Source organism: Palaemon carinicauda, chromosome 19 (genome assembly GCF_036898095.1).
Source record: "Palaemon carinicauda isolate YSFRI2023 chromosome 19, ASM3689809v2, whole genome shotgun sequence".
Taxonomy (NCBI): domain Eukaryota; kingdom Metazoa; phylum Arthropoda; class Malacostraca; order Decapoda; family Palaemonidae; genus Palaemon; species Palaemon carinicauda.
This window is the reverse complement of record NC_090743.1, coordinates 71,684,076-71,703,564: the sequence shown is the minus strand read 5'-3', so window position 1 is coordinate 71,703,564 and position 19,489 is coordinate 71,684,076. Positions and strand designations below refer to the sequence as shown.

The window sequence follows — 19,489 nt, the reverse complement described above, 5'->3', positions numbered from 1 at the left end:
TCAATACTTGGTAAGATTGCTGTCGATGCAAAAACTAACCTATACACAGATGTGTAAATGCGTCTGTTTCTTCGTTATGATCAGAGATAAACGTAAACAAAACATTGGTTGTCGTTTCCTATTGTGCTTTTTGGCGTGTTTAGGAAACGCATGATATAAAATCGCCTTTATTTTGATAATTCTGGATTTTCAATGATACAACAAAAGCTAGTCTATTGAGTGATGGTTTTGCTATTCACCAGTTGTCTTATACAATAGATATGACAAACATTAAAATTTGTTTGTATTTTGGGTCGTGTTATAACAGGAAATATATGGTGTTTATACCCATCCTGGTTGTAATTTTAACCATTTTTCAAGTTATTAGAACTTTAAAGTATATTAAATGTTTGATTTATTTACAAGAACAATTTGATATTATAAAGAAATACAGTATAGTACATAGAAAGTATTGGAAATAGGTAGTAAACAAATAGAATAGGCAAGTTGCTGGTTGCCATGGCCCAAATGGAATTATTTCTCTTGTGTGTTTCGAAATATATGATTTTCCATTTATACGAGGTCATTGATCGACCAAATTCTCGCATAATTCGGGACCCTACTGTATATGTATGTATGTGTGTAGTGTATGTAGATGTATGCATATATATATATATATATATATATATATATATATATATATATATATATATATATATATATATATATATATATATATATATATTATATATTTATTTTATTTGTTAATTTATTTATTTATCGATTTATTTTTATTTTATTTAAAGTGTGGATATTTCCACATTCATTATTACTGGCTGCTTAGATGAATGGGAGAAGGGATCACAGTTGGGAGGTATTCGCATTCAAAGCTATATATGAGAGTATTGGATGATCTCAGCCATCCCAAAGATGAATTGGATCTTTTTGGCGGAACTACTCTCAAGGGTTGGATCATCAGAATCCAGGTGGATCCAATCCTTGAGGTGGGACTCTTGGCTTTTGTCCGGAAGCCCATCACATCATTACAGATATGGGGAGGATGATTCCATATATCCTTGTTCTCAGTCCTAACAGGCGAGTTTAGCTTACACCTGTGCCTCTATATCTGTTTTGATGCTATCCTTCGAGTAGGGTATGGAGTGGACCATCTGGGAAGTATACTCTCATTGTGCCGATATTGGAGAATGCAAATTTCCTTTCCAACGTATGATACTTTCTTAAAATTCTGTACTAGGTAAACCAACAAAGTAACCAACAAAAAACAAAGAAAATCCCACCCTTATGTATGGACCCTTCAAATACTGACTCCCCATCCCCTGGATTTGCTCCCCCCTCCCCAACCCGCCCCACCCCAGCACTGTTGACGACCTCTGATAATGTGAATAGGGAAAGTTCTGTTGATGACCTCGGAACGGGAAAGGACCATTCTACTGATATTTCAAAATCGAGTAATTTGTGTAACACGAGGAAACTTTGAATCCTTCATGTTACCCAAATTTCAATGGAGACAAATTATGATGATCTATATAAAGTATTTGAATGTCATGGATGCGTAAAAGAAATGAGGATGAAACTTGAAGCTGAAACATAGGATTCATGGATATCTTACAGTAGTTATGACAAAGCATTTAGTGCAATAAGTAACTTGAATAATATTAAAATTGATAACTTGAATGTCACAGCTGCTCTCTGCGATAAGGTACCAAAGAACCTGGATGTGTATAGGCCTGCCGATTGCTTGGAAAAAGACGCAGATTTAGTTATGCCCTCCCAGAATAAGCCAAAACCACCAATGTGGATTATAGCTGAATCAATGGGGGTTACAGGAAATTATTTTAAAATATGCAAATTGATTTAGAAAAAAAGTAGGAACTATTGCACCAGGCGATATATCTCGTTTTGGAAAAAATAGTTTCCTTATCCATGCCAAATCGAGTACACGGTCCGTAATATTGTCCAACATGAAAACAAGTAATGATGACATTAAGTTAGATGTCAAACCCCACCTAAATTTTAGCTATGGAAGGGGGTTAGTTTTTAACAGAGATCTATATGAATTTACAGAGGAGGAGATACTGGCCATGTGTCCACTAAGTGTATGGAAAGTTCATAAAATCCCTGGTACATCAATGATAATCCTTACGTTCCAGGATGCTGATGTACCATTCCATATTATTATTGTAAACAAAATAATTAAAGTACGACCATTCAAGCAGAAGCCACTGCAGTGTTTTAATTGTTTTAAGTTTGGACATCCGTCTAAGGTTTACAAAAATGAGAAAATATGTGGTATTTGCTCCAAATTTTACCATGGAGAATGTGCACATGGAGAGAGGTGTTTAAATTGAACCTTGAATCATAAATCCACAGACAAGAGCTACAAGTGGTATAAGTTGGAAGAAGCTGCCCTTAAAAAATCTAGTTTGGAACATATAAGTATGGGACATGCCAAAAGACTATTAGATAAATCAAATAGCAATGCCAAGGCATTAAAATCAAACCCACCTAGTGCTGCCAATAGCTCTAGAAAAAGAAGTATACCATCTGATAAAATGTCAAATGATGAGGTAAGCATATTACCTACTGAGGCTTTACCACAGCGTATTAACACTAAGGCATTACCCATTTCTGTACAACCCTCATCCCCCATTACAAAAACTAGTACAAACCTCTCACAGGCCAAGTCCTTGCCTGATTTGATGGAGGTTCCATTTAAAACCAACTTACCTGATGCACCTTCAGTGGGAAAGGTGCAAAAACCTAGACACCCACCATCAATTTATAGTAAAAGAGAGAGACCTCCATCTCTCTCACCCCCCTCCATTAGAAATACTCAAGTTATGACATCAAATAAATTTGATGTTTTGTCTGTTGATGTTTCTAATGAACCAGAAGATAAACTGAATAAATCAGAAATTCAAGTTGAGGTCCACCATCAGCCTCAACAAATAGATCAGAAGGACCCAAAGACCATCTCTGAAGAAAAGTATAGGTATATAATAATGTTAGATTAAAAACTGCTAATGGGAAGACCTCATCCAAGATGTCTTCCAGAAGTAATCCATAGTTTTCTCCTCCATTTTGCAGAGGAATTGTCAGGGTTTAAGGGCCAAATATGAAGAACTTAAGATCCTAATTCATGAACTTTTCCCCATAATTTTATGTCTACAGCCGGGGTCAGCAACATATGGCACGCGTGCCAAACTTGGCACGAGGCGTGCTTGTTTATAGCACGGCACTTGATTTGAATGAGCAACGAAAAATACTAACAAACACTAAGAGAGAGAGAGAGAAAGAGAGAGAGAGAGAGGGAGTGTATTGTGCATTAATACTTTCATTTTCATTGTTTGCTATACTTTATGATTTGAATTATTATATCTATCTATCTATCTATCTATCTATCTATGTTTCTATTCCTATATGTGCTGGTAAGCACAAATACGATCTTGCATGCCTTAATCCAGAATCAAGTAATTTCCCCAATCAGGTCCGATGGGGTAACTGAGTATGGTCCCTTTTACAATTCCTTGAGATCTTCATTAAGCTATGTGAGTATGGTTCCTGTTGTTTCAGTGAGTCTTTCTAATTCATTGTCACCATGGCTAATGTGAAAATAATCAAGCTTGATGTCCGATTATTTCAGTCATCATGGACAAATGACTTTGGATTTATTCAGTAGAATGATCGAGCTGCGAAATTGTCATGTGTTGCACATCATTTGTTAAACCACACTTTGGAACAAAAGAAAATAAGGGCTTCAAGGATGTTGCTGAAAAATTTGAGATGATTAAGAAAGCAGTTACCCGCTATGAGAAAGGAAGTAATGTGTTAAAAAATCTGAATGCTAGCAAAAACAATGAACATGAAGCCAGTTACAAACTAGCTTTGTTTAATTCTAAGCATGGAAAGACTTACTGATGCAGATTTTTAAAAGCAACTTTCCTAAAGTGCACTGATATTATGTTTGATATCATATTTAACAAACAAGTTTTCATCTCAAGGATAAAAGACATGTCTGTCTCAGCTAGAACTGTTGAGAGACATATTTCTGAAATGGCTGATAATGTAAATCAGCAGTAATCGGTTGCTTTAAGAACACATGTACTCAATGTACTGGATGAAAGCTTGGATATCAATGGAATTCCCTGCTTGGCTGTTTATACCAGGTAAAGTGACACATAGGTACACTAGGAGCTATGTTGTCTTAAACCTATGTATGACAATACCAAGGGAGACGACGTACTGAAGGAATTCACTGACCATTTTGGGAACAGAGAGGAATACATAGGAAAATTTTTGCCATTACAACAGATGGTGCTCCTGTTAGAGAAGGAAAAAATAAGGGCTTTATGAAATGGCTGGGGATAAAATTGGGCAATCCATTCTGAAATTGTTCTGCACAATTCATCAAGAAAATTATATTCACACATGAAGCACATCCTCAGCTTCCATCACAGCATTGGCCTTTGATATGGTGAGGTATAATCTTGAAATATAAGATGTTTATAAAAAGAGAAAAAAAAAAAAAAAGAATACAAAATGCAACAAAATTATTACATTTATGTTATGTATGTTCAAGAAATTACATTATAATTAAAATGGTCACTACATGCTGAACAATTATAATTTTGATTTTCCTATATGCTAGAAATAACAATTGGCACACAAGGTAGTAAAGATAATGGTATTAATTATCAAGTGGCACATTATGTTCAGAAGGTTGTCGACCCCTGGTCTACAGGAAAGTAAGCTTGATGCTAACACTCCTAATCCTCAGGAGTATGTTAGCTATAGAACACCATATAATCAACAAGCAGGGAGGCATGGTATAAGTCTCATGTACGTTCGTCTAGATGTTCCCCAAATACCTTTGTCTATCCGTAAAAATCGATATTCTGTAGGGAGAAAATATACTATATGCTTTTTGTAGTTACCTCCAAATGATAGTATTTTATATGATGATTCAGTAGAGGTCATTCAACAACTCCCTCAACCTTTTCTCTTACTGGGAGATATGAACGGTAGACATCCATTATGGGTTGATGTTTTGGCAAACACAAGGGGCAATATTATCTCATCAATTGTGGAGAATGAGGATGTGGGACTCCTTAATACAGGAGAGCCCACACACTTCCATGTTCTGTCATGCATTGACCTTTCAATTGCAAGCTCTAATGCCTTCTTGATTTCGATTGGAGGACATTAGATGATTGGCATACTAGTGATCATGCACCAATCCTTATAAACACCAACAAGGGTACGCCTTTACAAAGATCGCCACGATGGAATCTAGACAAAGCAGACGGGGTTAAAATTCGTGAGCTAAGTGAAATCGAGGGTAGTGCAGAGCAGTTTGAGAGTATTGATGATGCCATAGACCTACTGAATGGAACTCTCCATACAGCAGGAATCAATTCGGTTTCCAAAACCATAGGACTATTCAAAAGACGACCAGTCCCGTGGTGGTCTTCAGAATTAACAGCCTTGCACAGAGCCACCAGAAAATTTCTGACTAGATTGCTTAGACGACGTACGGATGAGAATTTGATAACATACAAAAAGTGTATAGCACAGTTTCGTCATGCCCTGAAAGAAGCTAAACGCCAATCTTGGGTGGCTTTTGTTTCCTCCATTAATTGTAGAACACAACATCATCTGTGTGGAGGAAAATAAAAAAGGTTGCGGGTAAATTTACCCCAAACCCACCACCAGTATTGTAAGTGAATGGTCAGTATGTGACAGAAGCAAATGAAGTTAGCAATGCCCTGGCTGACCATTTTTCAAATGTATTACGTAAGAGTGTAGCAGCTCCTAGTCACCAGTACAGGAGCATAGAAGAAAAGAAAATTTTAAATTTGAAACAGTAAAGGAAGAATCATATAATTCTCGTTTTACTGAAAGAGAACTTGATTCCGCACTCGCTACATGTAATGATACAGCCCCTGGACCTGATGGAATTCCATATGCAATGGTTAAACATGTACATTTTAATACAAAGTTATTTATTTTAAGCATTATTAATAGAATATGGCATGATCATAGTTACCCAAGTGTTTGGGAACTAGCCATTATTTTAGCCTTTTTAAAACCAGGTAAGGACAAGTTTTTAGCAGCAAACTATCGACCTATTGCATTGACATCTTGTTTATGTAAAATCATAGAGAAGATGGTCAATGCAAGGTTGATGTGGTACCTTGAAAAGAAGGGTATTTTATCACCGATTCAATGTGGATTCAGAAAAATGCACTCAATAACTGATGTGTTGATATGACTCGAGTCCTCTATTTGTGAAGCCTTTGCTTCCAAACAGCACCATGTGACAGTCTTTTTTGACCTTGAAAAGGCATATGATATCACATGGAGATATGGTATTCTTAAAACAATTCATGAATTGGGATTAAAGGGTGAACAACCACTATTTATTCAGTCATTTCTTTCACATAGAGTTTTTCAAGTGAGAGTGGGGGAAGCTCTATCAGAGAGTAAGTGTCAGGAAGGAGTTCCTCAGGGGAGTGTGCTGAGTGTAACCCTGTTTCCACTAGCAATTAATGGGATATCCTCAGTCATTCCCCGGGATATTCTCTCAACATTATTTGTGGATGATCTCTCAATATCATTTGCTGGTGCTGGAATGGCAATGGCTGAGAGAAAAATACAACTCTCTCTTGACAAAATTATCCAGTGGGCCGATATGAATGGATTTAAGTTCTCGACTAGTAAAACTACTATTGTCCATTTTTGTCGTATCCGGGGAGTACAGTGAACCCTCGCTACTTCGCGGTTCGACCATCGCGGATTCACCACTTCGCGGATTTTTTTCATAACCCATGTATATACATATATCGCGGATTTTCCAGAAATATCGAAAATACCGCGATGTGACCGATGGTGCGAGATTGGAGAAAGTAAGGAAAATTGAATCGTGATTGATTTTCAATATAAATGAAACTTTGAGGAGCAACAAAGATATCATTTGTTAGAGAGATAGAGAGAGGTAAGGAATGGGAGGTAGTGAAAAGTAGCCTACAGAGAGAGAGAGAGAGAGAGAGAGAGAGAGAGAGAGAGAGGGGGGGGTTAAATGTAATAAACAAAAAAATTTGATAGGTTATAACACATTGGTGCTTATGTAATATCAACTGTATACTGTAGACGGCTTGAATAAGTTAAGAAATGGTATAAATGATACTTTGTTAGTATATTCGTACACACTCAAGAGCGGCAGCTAGATGACAGCTGATCTAATCACAGCCAAAAGTAAAAAAAAAAAGAAGTCAACAATACTCGATTTTTAAAACAAACCCGAAATTTAAAAACAAAAGTACACGCTTTCTTAATGTGCAATTAACTATTTAAAGAGTGGCAATTTTCTAGAATAAAATGATATTTCCCAAAAAATAGTGGTTTGCTGATGAAATCGGATGCCGTATTTTTAGCTATGATTGAAATGGATGTAGACTCGGCCTAATTATTTCGTTTCGTATTTAATTGACACTAAGAAAACTAATTTTAGCTTCTTCATCTAAATGTAAGTATTGTATAACACGAAGAGAGAGAGAGAGAAAGAGAGAGAGAGAGAGAGAGAGAGAGAGAGAGAGAGAGAATCAGCTGTTGTACTCAAATGGCGTGTTTTTGTTTCGTGAGAATTTCATCGCCACGACTTTAACAACAACATACTGTACTGAACTTTACAGTATTATACAGACTACTGTAATATGATAAAGTAAAATATTTGTAATCTATTTTATATGAAATGGGGCTATTTTTTTTTTTGTTTAAAATTTACATTTACGTATGTAAAACAACTCTCTCTCTCTCTCTCTCTCTCTCTCTCTCTCTCTCTCTCTCGTAGATTGTTTTCCTGCTTTGCTACGTATGTATGATTTTATATAGATACGGTAAATAATATTTGTAATAACATATTTTATTAAAGCTTTTACTGTAATATCATTATTTATCACTTTCATCATGCGCATTAAATTCCTTAGTTTGTTTACTGAGCGTACTTTATGACGCCGTCGTTTCAGGCGGTGTCATAAAGAAAAACATTTCATTTGGAAGTCCTAAGAAAAATTAAGTAAAACATTAGTAATAACCAAATCAACATACTGTACTGAATAATCAATATAATCGATGCAGAAACTAACCTATACACAGATGTGTAAATGCGTTTGTTTCTTCATTATAATTAGAGATAAACGTAAACAAAACATTAGTTGCCATTTTTTATCGTGCTTTTTGGCGTGTTTAGGAAACGCATGATATAAAGTCGCCTTTAATATTTGTGCCTGTTTTAGTTTAGGGTACGTTAGTACATGCATTAAGTGTTCTGTACATTAAAGGGTAGTTTGTTAACAGTACTACGTACAAGGGAAGGTTTTAAAAGTCTGAATATACATGTTAAATAAATAGGTAAATATGGTGTCACTACTTCGCGGATTTTCACCTATCGCGGCCGGGTCTGGAACCTATCTACCGCGATAAACGAGGGTTCACTGTACATCCAGACCCAGACATATACATTAAAGGTGAAGGGGGGGGGAGCACAGTCTTTGGCAACGGCGGAAGAAGCAGAAGAGGCAGGAATGTTGGCAGTAGATGAGTTCTCCGACACAACAACGTTGACGAGAACCAAAGAAGCCACCTCCGTCGCCGACGTACGCTGCAAACCAGCACCCCAGTGCAGCAGCTGCAGCAGGGCCTCCTTACAGAGCGGACCCGGTATACCCAAGGACTGTCAAACCAGAAACAAGGGAGAAAGTGACATGGTCATCCCTGGGGGGTGAGGCATGGCCGCTTTGCTAGGGGAAGCTACTCCAACTCTCAGGGACCAAGGTTGTCCAGAGTTAAGTGGCCTGTACTTCTGCTAGACGGTCCCCTGGAGGAGGCCGACCGCGCAGGAGCTCCGGAGGAAGGTTGGAAAGTGGAAGAGGAAACCTTAGTTTTCTTCTCCTTTGAAGTGACCTTCCTTCGAAGGAGAAGAGTCCCACCTAGACTTCTTCTTATGTCGTTGCCTTAATCTTTGTCACTGGGAGGCAGACCACTCACGACACTCATTACACTTGTTCAATTCATCACACCGTTGACCCTTGCTGACCGGGCACAGGCTGTGAGGATCCGTGTCCTCAGCGGTCATAAAAGAACTAAAGGTGCGGCCCTCAGAACCAGGGCAGGTACGTATGGCCACAGGAAGTCAACACACGCACAAACGCTGAAAAGTAAAAGCATAAACAGAATTAATAGCAGTCCAATAAATGCGAGGAGGAAAAGCAGCAGCAACAACTGTTCTCCATCTGAGCCAAAAGCAAAGTGAACTCAGTCACAGGTGTGTGAGTGAAGGGGGGTAGCTAGCTATTCCCCCATCCCCTGCTAACTAGAGGGATGGGTAGTTAAACCTCACTAAATTTTAATTGTGTGTCCTTTCAGCTTCGCCGAAAGTAATACCAATATAAATAGTGTAGGTTTATACTTCAGTTACAGAACAACTGATTATTTACTATACTGGAAAGTGAATATAAAGAACTCGAACTCAACCTACAGCTATGAGCATGCACAGGATCCGGAGTCCAGGTCTCCCAGTTATCCATGTTGTCATCTTCGCTCTGGGAATCGTCAAGCACTAAGGGTGCTGCGACAAGCAACTCTTCGGATAGCTCAGAGCAGCTTTCATCTGTCAAACTCGTAACGATGTATCTGACAGTGTCTTCCCGACCTCGAAGATATTGCCTGTAATAAATAAGGTTACTAAATAATGATTTTTTATATCAATAAGGAATACTTGGAATATCATGGCTCCATTCATTTCATTCTCACTTGGTTGTATAAATGGTGCTTGATTAGCAGCACTTTTAATTCCCTATCTAAATTATAATACAAAAGCCTCCTTCCTTGATCATACAGACTGATTCTAATTACCTCACTGGTTCAGATACCAGTTCCAACAAGACGCCCTTAGGGTCAAGCACACGAAGGGCTTTAATTGCAGATATGTATGCATGAAGAACATCTGTTGTATTTACTCCAGGATGCAGGAGCCGAGTCTGTAATTCAGAAAACAGTATGTATAATACTTTACAAAAATTATATTTTGATTATAAAATAAATTTTTGAATATGCTTACCCGGTGAATATATAATAGCTGACGTCTCCGACGGCTCGACAGATTCCCAAAAACTCGCGAGCGATCGCCGTGAAGGTTGCGGGTGTGACCACCAGCGCCGACTATCGGCCAGATACCGCATATACTTGTCAACATCTCCAGTTCTTCTCAGTCCCCTAGGTCTCTATCGGTGAGGAAGGGAGGGCCTTTAATTTATATATTCACCGGGTAAGTATATTCAAAAATTTATTTTATAATCAAAATATCATTTTTAAATATTAAACTTAGCCGGTGAATATATAATAGCTGATTCACACCCATGGTGGTGGGTAGAGACCAGTATTAATACAATAAAGGCGTATATGCTCAAGAGTTTTTGACAACTATTCAAAAAACAGACTTAAGTATAGGTACCTGGTAAGGAAGCAGACTCTGAATATTACTCTGCCTCATTTGTCCGCTATCCTCACGAAGCCCAGCGATCCTCTTAGGATACTGAAAGACTCCCAGGAGCTACTATAACAAGGGTGAACACCCCTATAACAGGACCTCATCAATACCCTTAATCTGGGCGCTCTCAAGAAACAATATTTTGACCACCCGCCAAATCAAAAAGATTGCGAAAGACTTCTTAGTCTCCCGTACAACCCAATATAAGATTAAAAATTTCAAGAGTAGAATAAAAGGATATTGGGATTAAGGGAATGTAGTGGTAGAGCCTTCACCCACTACTGCACTCGCTGCTACGAATGGTCCCAGTGTGTAGCAGTCCTCATAAAGAGTCTGGACATCTTTCAAGTAATATGAAGCGAAAACCGACTTGCCTCTCCAAAAGGTCGCGTCCATAATACTTTTAATGGGTCTATTTTGCTTAAACGCTACAGAAGTTGCTATCGCTTCAACTTCATGAGCATTGACTTAAAGTAAATTATGATCCTTCTCACTTAATTGAGAGTGTGCCTCCCGAATCAAAAGTATAATAATATAAGACCACGCATTCTTAGACATGGGCAAAGAGGGCTTTTTAAACGGAGTACCATAAAGCCTCTGAACAACCTCGTTGCGGTTTAGTTCTGGATAAACAAAATTTAAGAGCTCTAACGGGGCACAGCACTCTTTCAACTTCATTCCCCACAATCTCAGAAAGACTGGGGATTTAAAATGATTTAGGCCAAAGACGAGACGGAAGTTCATTCTTGGCCAAAAAAAAAAAAAAAAAAAAAAAAAAAACCAAGTTGAAGAGCGCATACTGCTTTATTAGCGGAGAAGCCGATGTTCTTGCTAAAAGCATGTATCTCACTAACCCTTTTAGCCGAAGCCAAGCTCACCAAAAAAAAGTGTCTTGAGGGTAAGATCCTTCAGGGAGGCTGAATTTAATGGTTCAAGCCTGTCTGACATAAGGAACTGTAGGACCACGTCCAAGTTCCAAGCAGGAGTCGAAATATGAAGCTCCTTGGAAGTCTCGAAAGACTTAAGCAGGTCTTGGAGATCTTTGTTATTAGAAAGATCCAAACCCTTATGCCTGAAAACAGAAGCTAACATGCTTCTGTAGCCTTTAATGGTGGATGCAGAGAGGGAGCGACAGTTTCTCAGATAAGGCAGAAAATCCGCAATCTGCGCTACAGAGGCACTTGGAAGAGGAAATAGAGGAGGACTTGCACCAGTCTCTAAATACCTCCCATTTCGACTGATAGGTCCTGATGGTAGAGGATCTTCTACCCCTCGCGATCGCTCTAGCTGCCTCCTTCGAAAACCCTCGAGCTCAAGAGAGTCTTTCGATAGTCTGAAGGCAGTTAGACGAAGCGTGGGGAGGCTTTGGTAAAATCTCTTTACGTGAGGCTGTCGCAAGAGATCCATCCGTAACGGCAGACTTCTTGGAACGTCTACCAGCCATAGAAGTACCTGTGTGAACCACTCTCTCGCGGGCCAGAGTGGAGCAACCAATGTCAACCTGGTCCCTTCGTGAGAGGTGAACTTCTGCAGCACCTTGTTTAGGATCTTGAAAGGTGGAAAGGCATAAACGTCCAGGTGAGACCAGTCCAGCAGGAAAGCGTCTATGTGGGCTGCCTCTGGATCTGGAACTGGAAAGCAGTAAGTTGAGAGCCTCTTTGTCAGTGAAGTCGCAAAAAGATCTATGGTGGGTTGACCCCATGTCATCCATAGCTTCTCGCACACAGTCTTATGCAACGTCCACTCCATGGAGATGACTTGTCCTTTTCTGCTGAGGCAGTCCGCCAAGACATTCATTTTTCCTTGCACAAATCTCGCCAAAGGAGAGATGTTACTTGCCTTAAATGGAGTTCCTTCTGATCCGTGGATCAAAGACCCGAGCATTCCAGACTGTCCAGTGGAGCTCTCTAACCCAAATCCGATGCATCTGAATACAACACATGGTTTGGGTTCTTGATCGCAAGAGAAAGACCTTCTCGAAGTCTGATGTTGCTGTCCCCCCAAGTCAGACATGTCTAGACTGAGTTGGAGATTGGGAAAGAGATACTCTCTAAGCCCTTCTCCTTGTTCCAAGTTTAAGGTGAAATTGGAGAGGGCATAGGTTGAGTCTCCCCAGAGAGATAAACTACTCCAGCGATGAAAGAGTTCCCACGAGGCTAGTTCAAACTCTTACAGAGCAACTGTTTTTCTCTTGCAAGTGAAGGACTTTTAACAGAGCTTGTTCCATTCTTGTGGGAGACGAAAAGGCCCGAAAAATCAGACACTGTATCTCCATTCCCAAATAAAGAATAGTCTGGGTTGGGGTACTGTAAGTTACGACTTCTCTACGTTCACTATGAGACCTAGCTCCTTGGTTAGGTCTAATGTCCATTAGAGGCTCTCCAAACAGCGATATAATGACGACGCCCTGATTAGCCAGTCGTCAAAATAAAGGGAGGCTCTGAATCCTCAAAAAATGTAGAAAGCTTGCTACTTTTTGCAAGGGCCTTGTAAAAACAAGAGGAGCAGGAATGAGGCCGAAGTACAGTGCTCGAAATTGGTACATTACTTTCCCGTCCACAAACCTCAGATGTTGTTGAAAGTTTGGATGAATCGGGATGTGGAAGTATGCATCCTGAAGGTCGAGAGAGACCATCCAGTCGCCTTCCCTTACTGCTGCCAAGACAGATTTGGTAGTCTTCATCGTGAAGTTTGTCTTGACAGTGAACACATTAAGCGCACTTACATCTTAAGTACTCCTGCAGTGAACGTGGCTGCCAGATCATTGGAGCCATCCCTGATAGCCTTGTTCCTGCAGTGAACGTGGCTGTCAGATCATTGGAGCCATCCCTGATAGCCTTGTTCATGCATGACATAATTGTACAGCAATACATTGACAGCTGGAGAGACCTTCTTACTTAAGGCTCCCTGGGACCAATCCAATAAATAAAAACTTCAAACGCTCGAAAAAACTCCTAACAGGAGATGGTCTAGCTCTGAAGCCGACCATAAAATCTTGGAGCATCTCATGGCCAGGCGACGGGGAGGGTCTACGAGGCTTGAGAAGTCTCCCTGGGCAGAGGCAGGAACTCCCAAGCCGAGAACTTCTCCCGTGTCATACCAGACGCCCGCTCTAGAAGCCAGTTTAAAAGGAGGGAAAGCAAAGGCTGTCTTCCCCAAACTCCTCCTGGTGATCAACCAGTCGCCTAGCAAACGTAAAGCTCTCTTAGAAGAGCGAGAGAGCACTAGCTTAGTAAACGAAGGCTTCGAAGTAGCTAGGCCTAGCGTAAACTCTGACGGAGGCGAACGAGGAGCAGCAGTTACAAAAGGGTCCGGAAAAAGATCCTTAAAAATCAGCATGATTTTTTTAAAATCCATAGAGGGCTGAGCAGCTTTAGGCTCCTCTCCGTCTGACAAAGTCCCCTAAGGAATATCAGTAGGAGGGGGATCAGCAACTTCCTCATCTGAAGGAACCTCGTCCGACAATTGCCGAGTCTCATGAAAAGGAGAGACCTGTCGCTGCGGCAACGCTTGACAGGCAATGTCAACAAGCAAAGGAGCAGCAGTAGCAGTAGAGGAAGCGACGTCACGCCGCTGCTGAAAGGACTGAAATCCTTGTGACTGACCAACAACAACAACTGAAGTTGATTGACGCTCGACGTCACGTCGGAATTGCCTTGACTGCATAGACTGAGCAGTCAAAACAACCTCCGACTGCGGTGATTGACGCTCAACGTCACGTCGAGGCAACATAGCCGGTCGGCGAACGTCAGGTCGGGGCTGCGGCGGCAGCGGGTCTGAACGTCCACACGAGACTGCGGCAGCGGCTGAACGTCAACACGAGACTGCGGCAGCGGCTGAAAGTCAACACGAGACTGCAGCGAGGGAGGATCCATGTCACGTGACTGACGTGAAAAACTACTGACATCACGTTTCAAAGTACAAGAAACGTCAGCACCAACGTCAAACGGACGAGTAAATACTCGTTTGGGCGGCTGACGGCCAGAGTCTCGTTCAGCGTAACGGCGACTCGAAAGCGAAGGATCATCGTGAACCTGCTCAACGTCATACTCCTCCATAAGGGAGGCAAGCTTAGTCTGCATGTCCCGCAGGACAACCCATTTAGGATCAACGGGAGTCGGAACGGGCCGAGACGACGGTAACGTCTGTGTTGGCAAAACATTGCCTTTACCGCGACCCTACGACATTACTTCTCCCTGGTGCAGGGGAGCCTGAAAGAGGTCTCGGACTAGGGGAGCGACAAGCACGAACAAACGAACCCTCCACAACACAGAACATGTTTTTTGCACTTACTTCACTGATATCGTATTTTTCAATAATTTCACATTAGTCATGAATAATACTGATTTCTACCTGAAGCACGCAATTCTCCCTTACATCAAAAGGTTAGAATTGCGAAATGAGTCGTATAATGTAAGCACATTAGTACAAAATGAAACACACATGCAAAAATCAATAAACATATACATATATATCGAATAAAACGGAAATATATAAAGTTAAAAAGATCAGTGACTGGGGAGGAGACTAAACACTAGTTCACTAAGGACTACATTTTCAATCTCTCACCGTACAGTGCCTTGGGACAAGAATAAAAACTAAAACGTTTTATCCTCTCTCCCCGTACAGAGACTTGGGACGAGAGTAAAAAAAAAAAACTGAATCGAGAACAACGTTACTCGCTCCAAAACTCCTTGTACAGAGACTTGGGACGAGAATAAAGATCGGATCGTTCTCTCTTTCTCTCTCTCTCTCTCTCTTGTCACACACAAGAGAATGGCCCACTCACCCTTCGTCAATAAAACAGGTTATTTGACCAAAGGAAAAAACTGAAAGGACTAAGAAATTGAAAATTAACAAGTTCCTTTAAATTAGTATCTAAAACACTTCAGTTTGAAAGAAGAATGAACAAAACGTCAAAATCGATTTACTCTTTCTGCAAAGTGAAACCGTGATTCTCTCTTTCTCTATCGTAACAATAGAGCGCAAACTGCGTAGCATAAATAAACCAAACGTTAGTTCATCTTTGAAAAAACAGCACGAAGACTATTCAAAGAATATATTTCTTAAAATATTTTCTAAAAAATATTCATTTCATAACTCTTACAGAGCAATTGATTTAAACTTAACAAAAATAAAAGTTGAATGGGCTCAACGTTGTTTAACTTCGTTTTCCAAGTTAGGACCGCCTACAAGGAATAGGTAAAGGCCGCATATAAACAAAACATAAAATTTATCTTGATGTTAAATGGAAAGCTAATCGAAGAGGCCTAATAAAGGCGGGTGAGATATAAAATATATAGAGGAAAATCTATAAATATCAACAATAATTTATAAAGTGATAAAATAATTACTAAAAGCCTTAAACACACTTCCGTACACTGAGGGAAGGGTCGGCCATCTTTTCTCTATGGAAAAACCAGAAATAAAAAAAAAAGCAAGGGCAAAACACTTTTCCTCTCCTTTCAAAAGCATTTCTTTTGAAGATAGAATCGAATAATCCAACACGGCGAAAGCAATAAAACCAAAACCAAGTACTTCACCAATTCGGTAGAAAACTCGAGGTCATAAAGCGAGTGGAACCAACTTGTCGACAAGACCGACAGAGAAGAACTGGAGATGTTGACAAGTATATGCGGTATCTGGCCGATAGTCGGCGCTGGTGGTCACACCCGCAACCTTCACGGCGATCGCTCGCGAGTTTTTGGGAATCTGTCGAGCTGTCGGAGACGTCAGCTATTATATATTCACCGGCTAAGTTTAATATTTAAAAAAGGAAAATATAGTAACTGCAAGTAGGAAAAAAGTGTCTTACATAATTATTATTATTATTATTAATATTAAATTCTAAGCTACAACCCTAGTTGGAAAAGCAGGATGCTATAAGTCCAGGGGCCCCAACAGGGAAAATAGCCCAGTAAGGAAAGGAAATAAGGAAAAATAAAATATTTTAGGAATAGTAACAATATTGAAATAAATATTTCCTATTTAAACTATAAAAACTTCAACAGAACAAGAGGAAGAGAAACTAGATAGAAAAGTGTGCCCGAGTGTACCCTCAAGCAAGAGAACTCTAACCCAAGGCAGTGTAAGACCATGGTACAGAGGCTATGGCACTACCCAAGAATAGAGAACAATGGTTTGATTTTGGAGTGTCCTCCTAGAAGAGCTGCTTACCATAGCTAAAGAGTCTCTGCTACCCTTACCAAGAGGAAAGTAGCCACTGAACAATTACAACAATTACAATGCAAGTTAACCCCTTGGGTGAAGAAGAATTGTCTAGTAATCACGGTGTTGTCAGATGTATGAGGACAGAGGAGAATCTGTAAAGGATAGGCCAGACTATTTGGTGTGTGTAGGCAAAGGGAAAGAACCGTAACCACAGAGAAAGGTCCTATGTAGTACTGTCTGGCCAGTCAAAGGACCCCATAACTCTCTAGCGGTAGTATCTCAATGGGCGGCTGGTGCCCAGGCCAACCTACTACCTAAATGGTATACAAAGGTAAATAAGAAGAACTGCAACATAGAATTACTGAACACTCAAAAAAAATATAAGAAAAGGTGATGTGATAAAATTCAAGCAGGGCAAAGATTTCAAATAGCCTGTGCTCCTTTACGCTGGGAGCGCTGCGCTCCACACTATCTATCTCTACACCCAGCTGATCCTAACACTCTCTGTACAGTGTATACCCATTTACTGTGGTACAAAATTACAGCTATATTTGGAATACAGTAAACTGGATTTTGATTAAACTGGTGTTTCACTTAACTGCATCCAATAATAATTCATGTACAGTGATACCTCGGTAGTCGAACGACTCTATACTCGAACAATTCGGAGTTCGACCAAAATTTTCGAGAAATTTTTGCTGCGGTGCTCGACCAAAAATTCGGTACTCGACCAGCCGAACACGTGACGACCGCATGGGCTTTGTGATGATCGCGCCATCTCGGCCACTCTCGCTTGTTCGGGAAGCATCAGTTCTCTCGAGAGCGTCACTCAGACAACGCGCGATCAGCATTCGTTGTGATTTAGTGATTTTCAGTGCTTTTAATTGCTTTTTTAGCTTTCATAATGAGTCCCAAGAAAGTAATGAGTGTTAAGGGGAAGGAGAAGAGGAAAACAGTGCGAACAACGATCGACTTGAAGAAGGAAATTATAGCGAAATATGAGAATGGTGTACGAGTGTCCGATTTAGCGGTAGAATACGGAATGGCGAAGTCGACCATTTCTACGTTTTTAAAGCATAAAGAAATGATTAAGAAGGCGAATGTTGCAACGGGAGTTACGGCGGTAACTAAGCAAAGGCCACAAGTGATTGAGGAGATGGAAAAGTTGCTTTTAATATTTATTAAAGAAAAACAGTTGGCCGGGGAAAGTGTTAGTGAAGCGTTCATTTGTGAAAAAGCGTTGCATATCTATGAAGAATTAGTGAAGAAAAGTCCGAGTACCAGTGAAAGTGATTCATTTACATTTAAAGCGAGCAGGGGTTGGTTTGAAAAGTTTCGTAATAGAACAGGTATTCATCGTGTTACTAGGCATGGGGAGGCAGCTAGTTCGGATCAAATTGCAGCCGATAAATACGTGGGGGAATTCGATCGGTACATAAATGAACAAAATTTGATCGCACAACAAGTCTTTAATTGTGATGAGACTGGGTTATTTTGGAAGAAAATGCCAGCCAATACGTACATTACCAAGGACGAGACGAAGATGCCAGGTCACAAGCCAATGAAAGATAGGCTAACATTGTTGCTGTGTGCAAATGCAAGTGGCGATTGCAAGATCAAACCCTTGTTAGTGTACCACTCGGACAACCCCCGGGTGTTCAAACGAAATAATATTTGTAAAAGTGCACTACCAGTTATGTGGCGCTCGAACACTAAATCTTGGGTCACAAGACAATTCTTTACTGAGTGGATAAACGAAGTGTTTGCCCCCCAGGTTAAGGCTTACCTCATTGAAAAGAGCTTGCCAATGAAATGTCTTCTGGTTATGGACAATGCTCCTGCACATCCTCCAGGTCTCGAGGATGACTTGAAAGAAGAATACAGCTTTATCAAAATCAAATTCTTGCCCCCCAATACTACTCCCATACTCCAGCCCATGGACCAACAGGTCATCTCAAACTTCAAAAAACTCTATACCAAGGCCCTTTTCAGAAAGTGTTTTGAAGTGACCAGTGACACGAAGTTGACCCTAAAGGAATTCTGGAAGGAACACTTCAGCATCCTCAACTCTGTTAACATGATTGACCAAGCTTGGCGAGGTGTGACCTATAGGACATTGAACTCTGCCTGGCGTAAGCTGTGGCCATCATGTGTCACAGAGAGGGAGTTTGAAGGTTTCCAACCAGAGGCGGGTCCAAGCACTGCTACCCCTGTAATTTCTGATGACACTGATGTCGTTGAGGAAATTGTTGTCATGGGCAGGAGTTTGGGGCTTGAGGTCGACAAGGATGATATTGATGAGCTTGTAGAAAGCCATTCTACCGAGTTGACTGTGGAGGAATTGTTGCACCTGCAACAACAACAGCAGCAGGATCTGATTGTGGAGCAGGAATCTTCAGAAGAGGATGAGGTAAGGGAGGATGTTCCAAGTTCTCTCATCAATGAAATTTGTTCCAAGTGGGCAGATGTGCAGGCTTTTGCTGAAAAATACCACCCAGAAATTGCAGTAGCAAACCGGGCAGTGCATATGTTTAATGATAGTGTCATGTATCATTTTCGAAGAATACTGCAGAGGAGGAAGAAACAATTAACAATAGACCAGTTTTTCACAAAAGAAAAGAAAGCTGCTACATCAAAGCCTGTTTCTCCTCCAAAGAAGAGACAAAGAAGAGAAGAAACCCCTGAAATAGATCTGCCCACCCTTTCATTGGAGAGAGAAACAACTCCTGAAGGAGAACTACCCCGCCACATCATGGAAGGGGACTCTCCTTC

The 19,489-nt window shown here is 40.4% G+C and overlaps 1 protein-coding gene across 1 annotated transcript in view; it reads right to left on the bottom strand.

Moving 5' to 3' along the window:
* mr (anaphase promoting complex subunit morula) overlaps window positions 1–19,489 on the bottom strand; it is a 226,098-nt gene that overhangs the window by 10,191 nt on the left and 196,418 nt on the right. The window contains exons 9-10 of the mRNA XM_068394152.1: window positions 9,913–10,037; window positions 9,536–9,723 (exon numbers count right to left, since the gene is read on the bottom strand). Of these exons, the coding sequence (XP_068250253.1) occupies window positions 9,536–9,723; window positions 9,913–10,037 (313 nt within the window). The remainder of the gene's footprint in view (window positions 1–9,535; window positions 9,724–9,912; window positions 10,038–19,489) is intronic.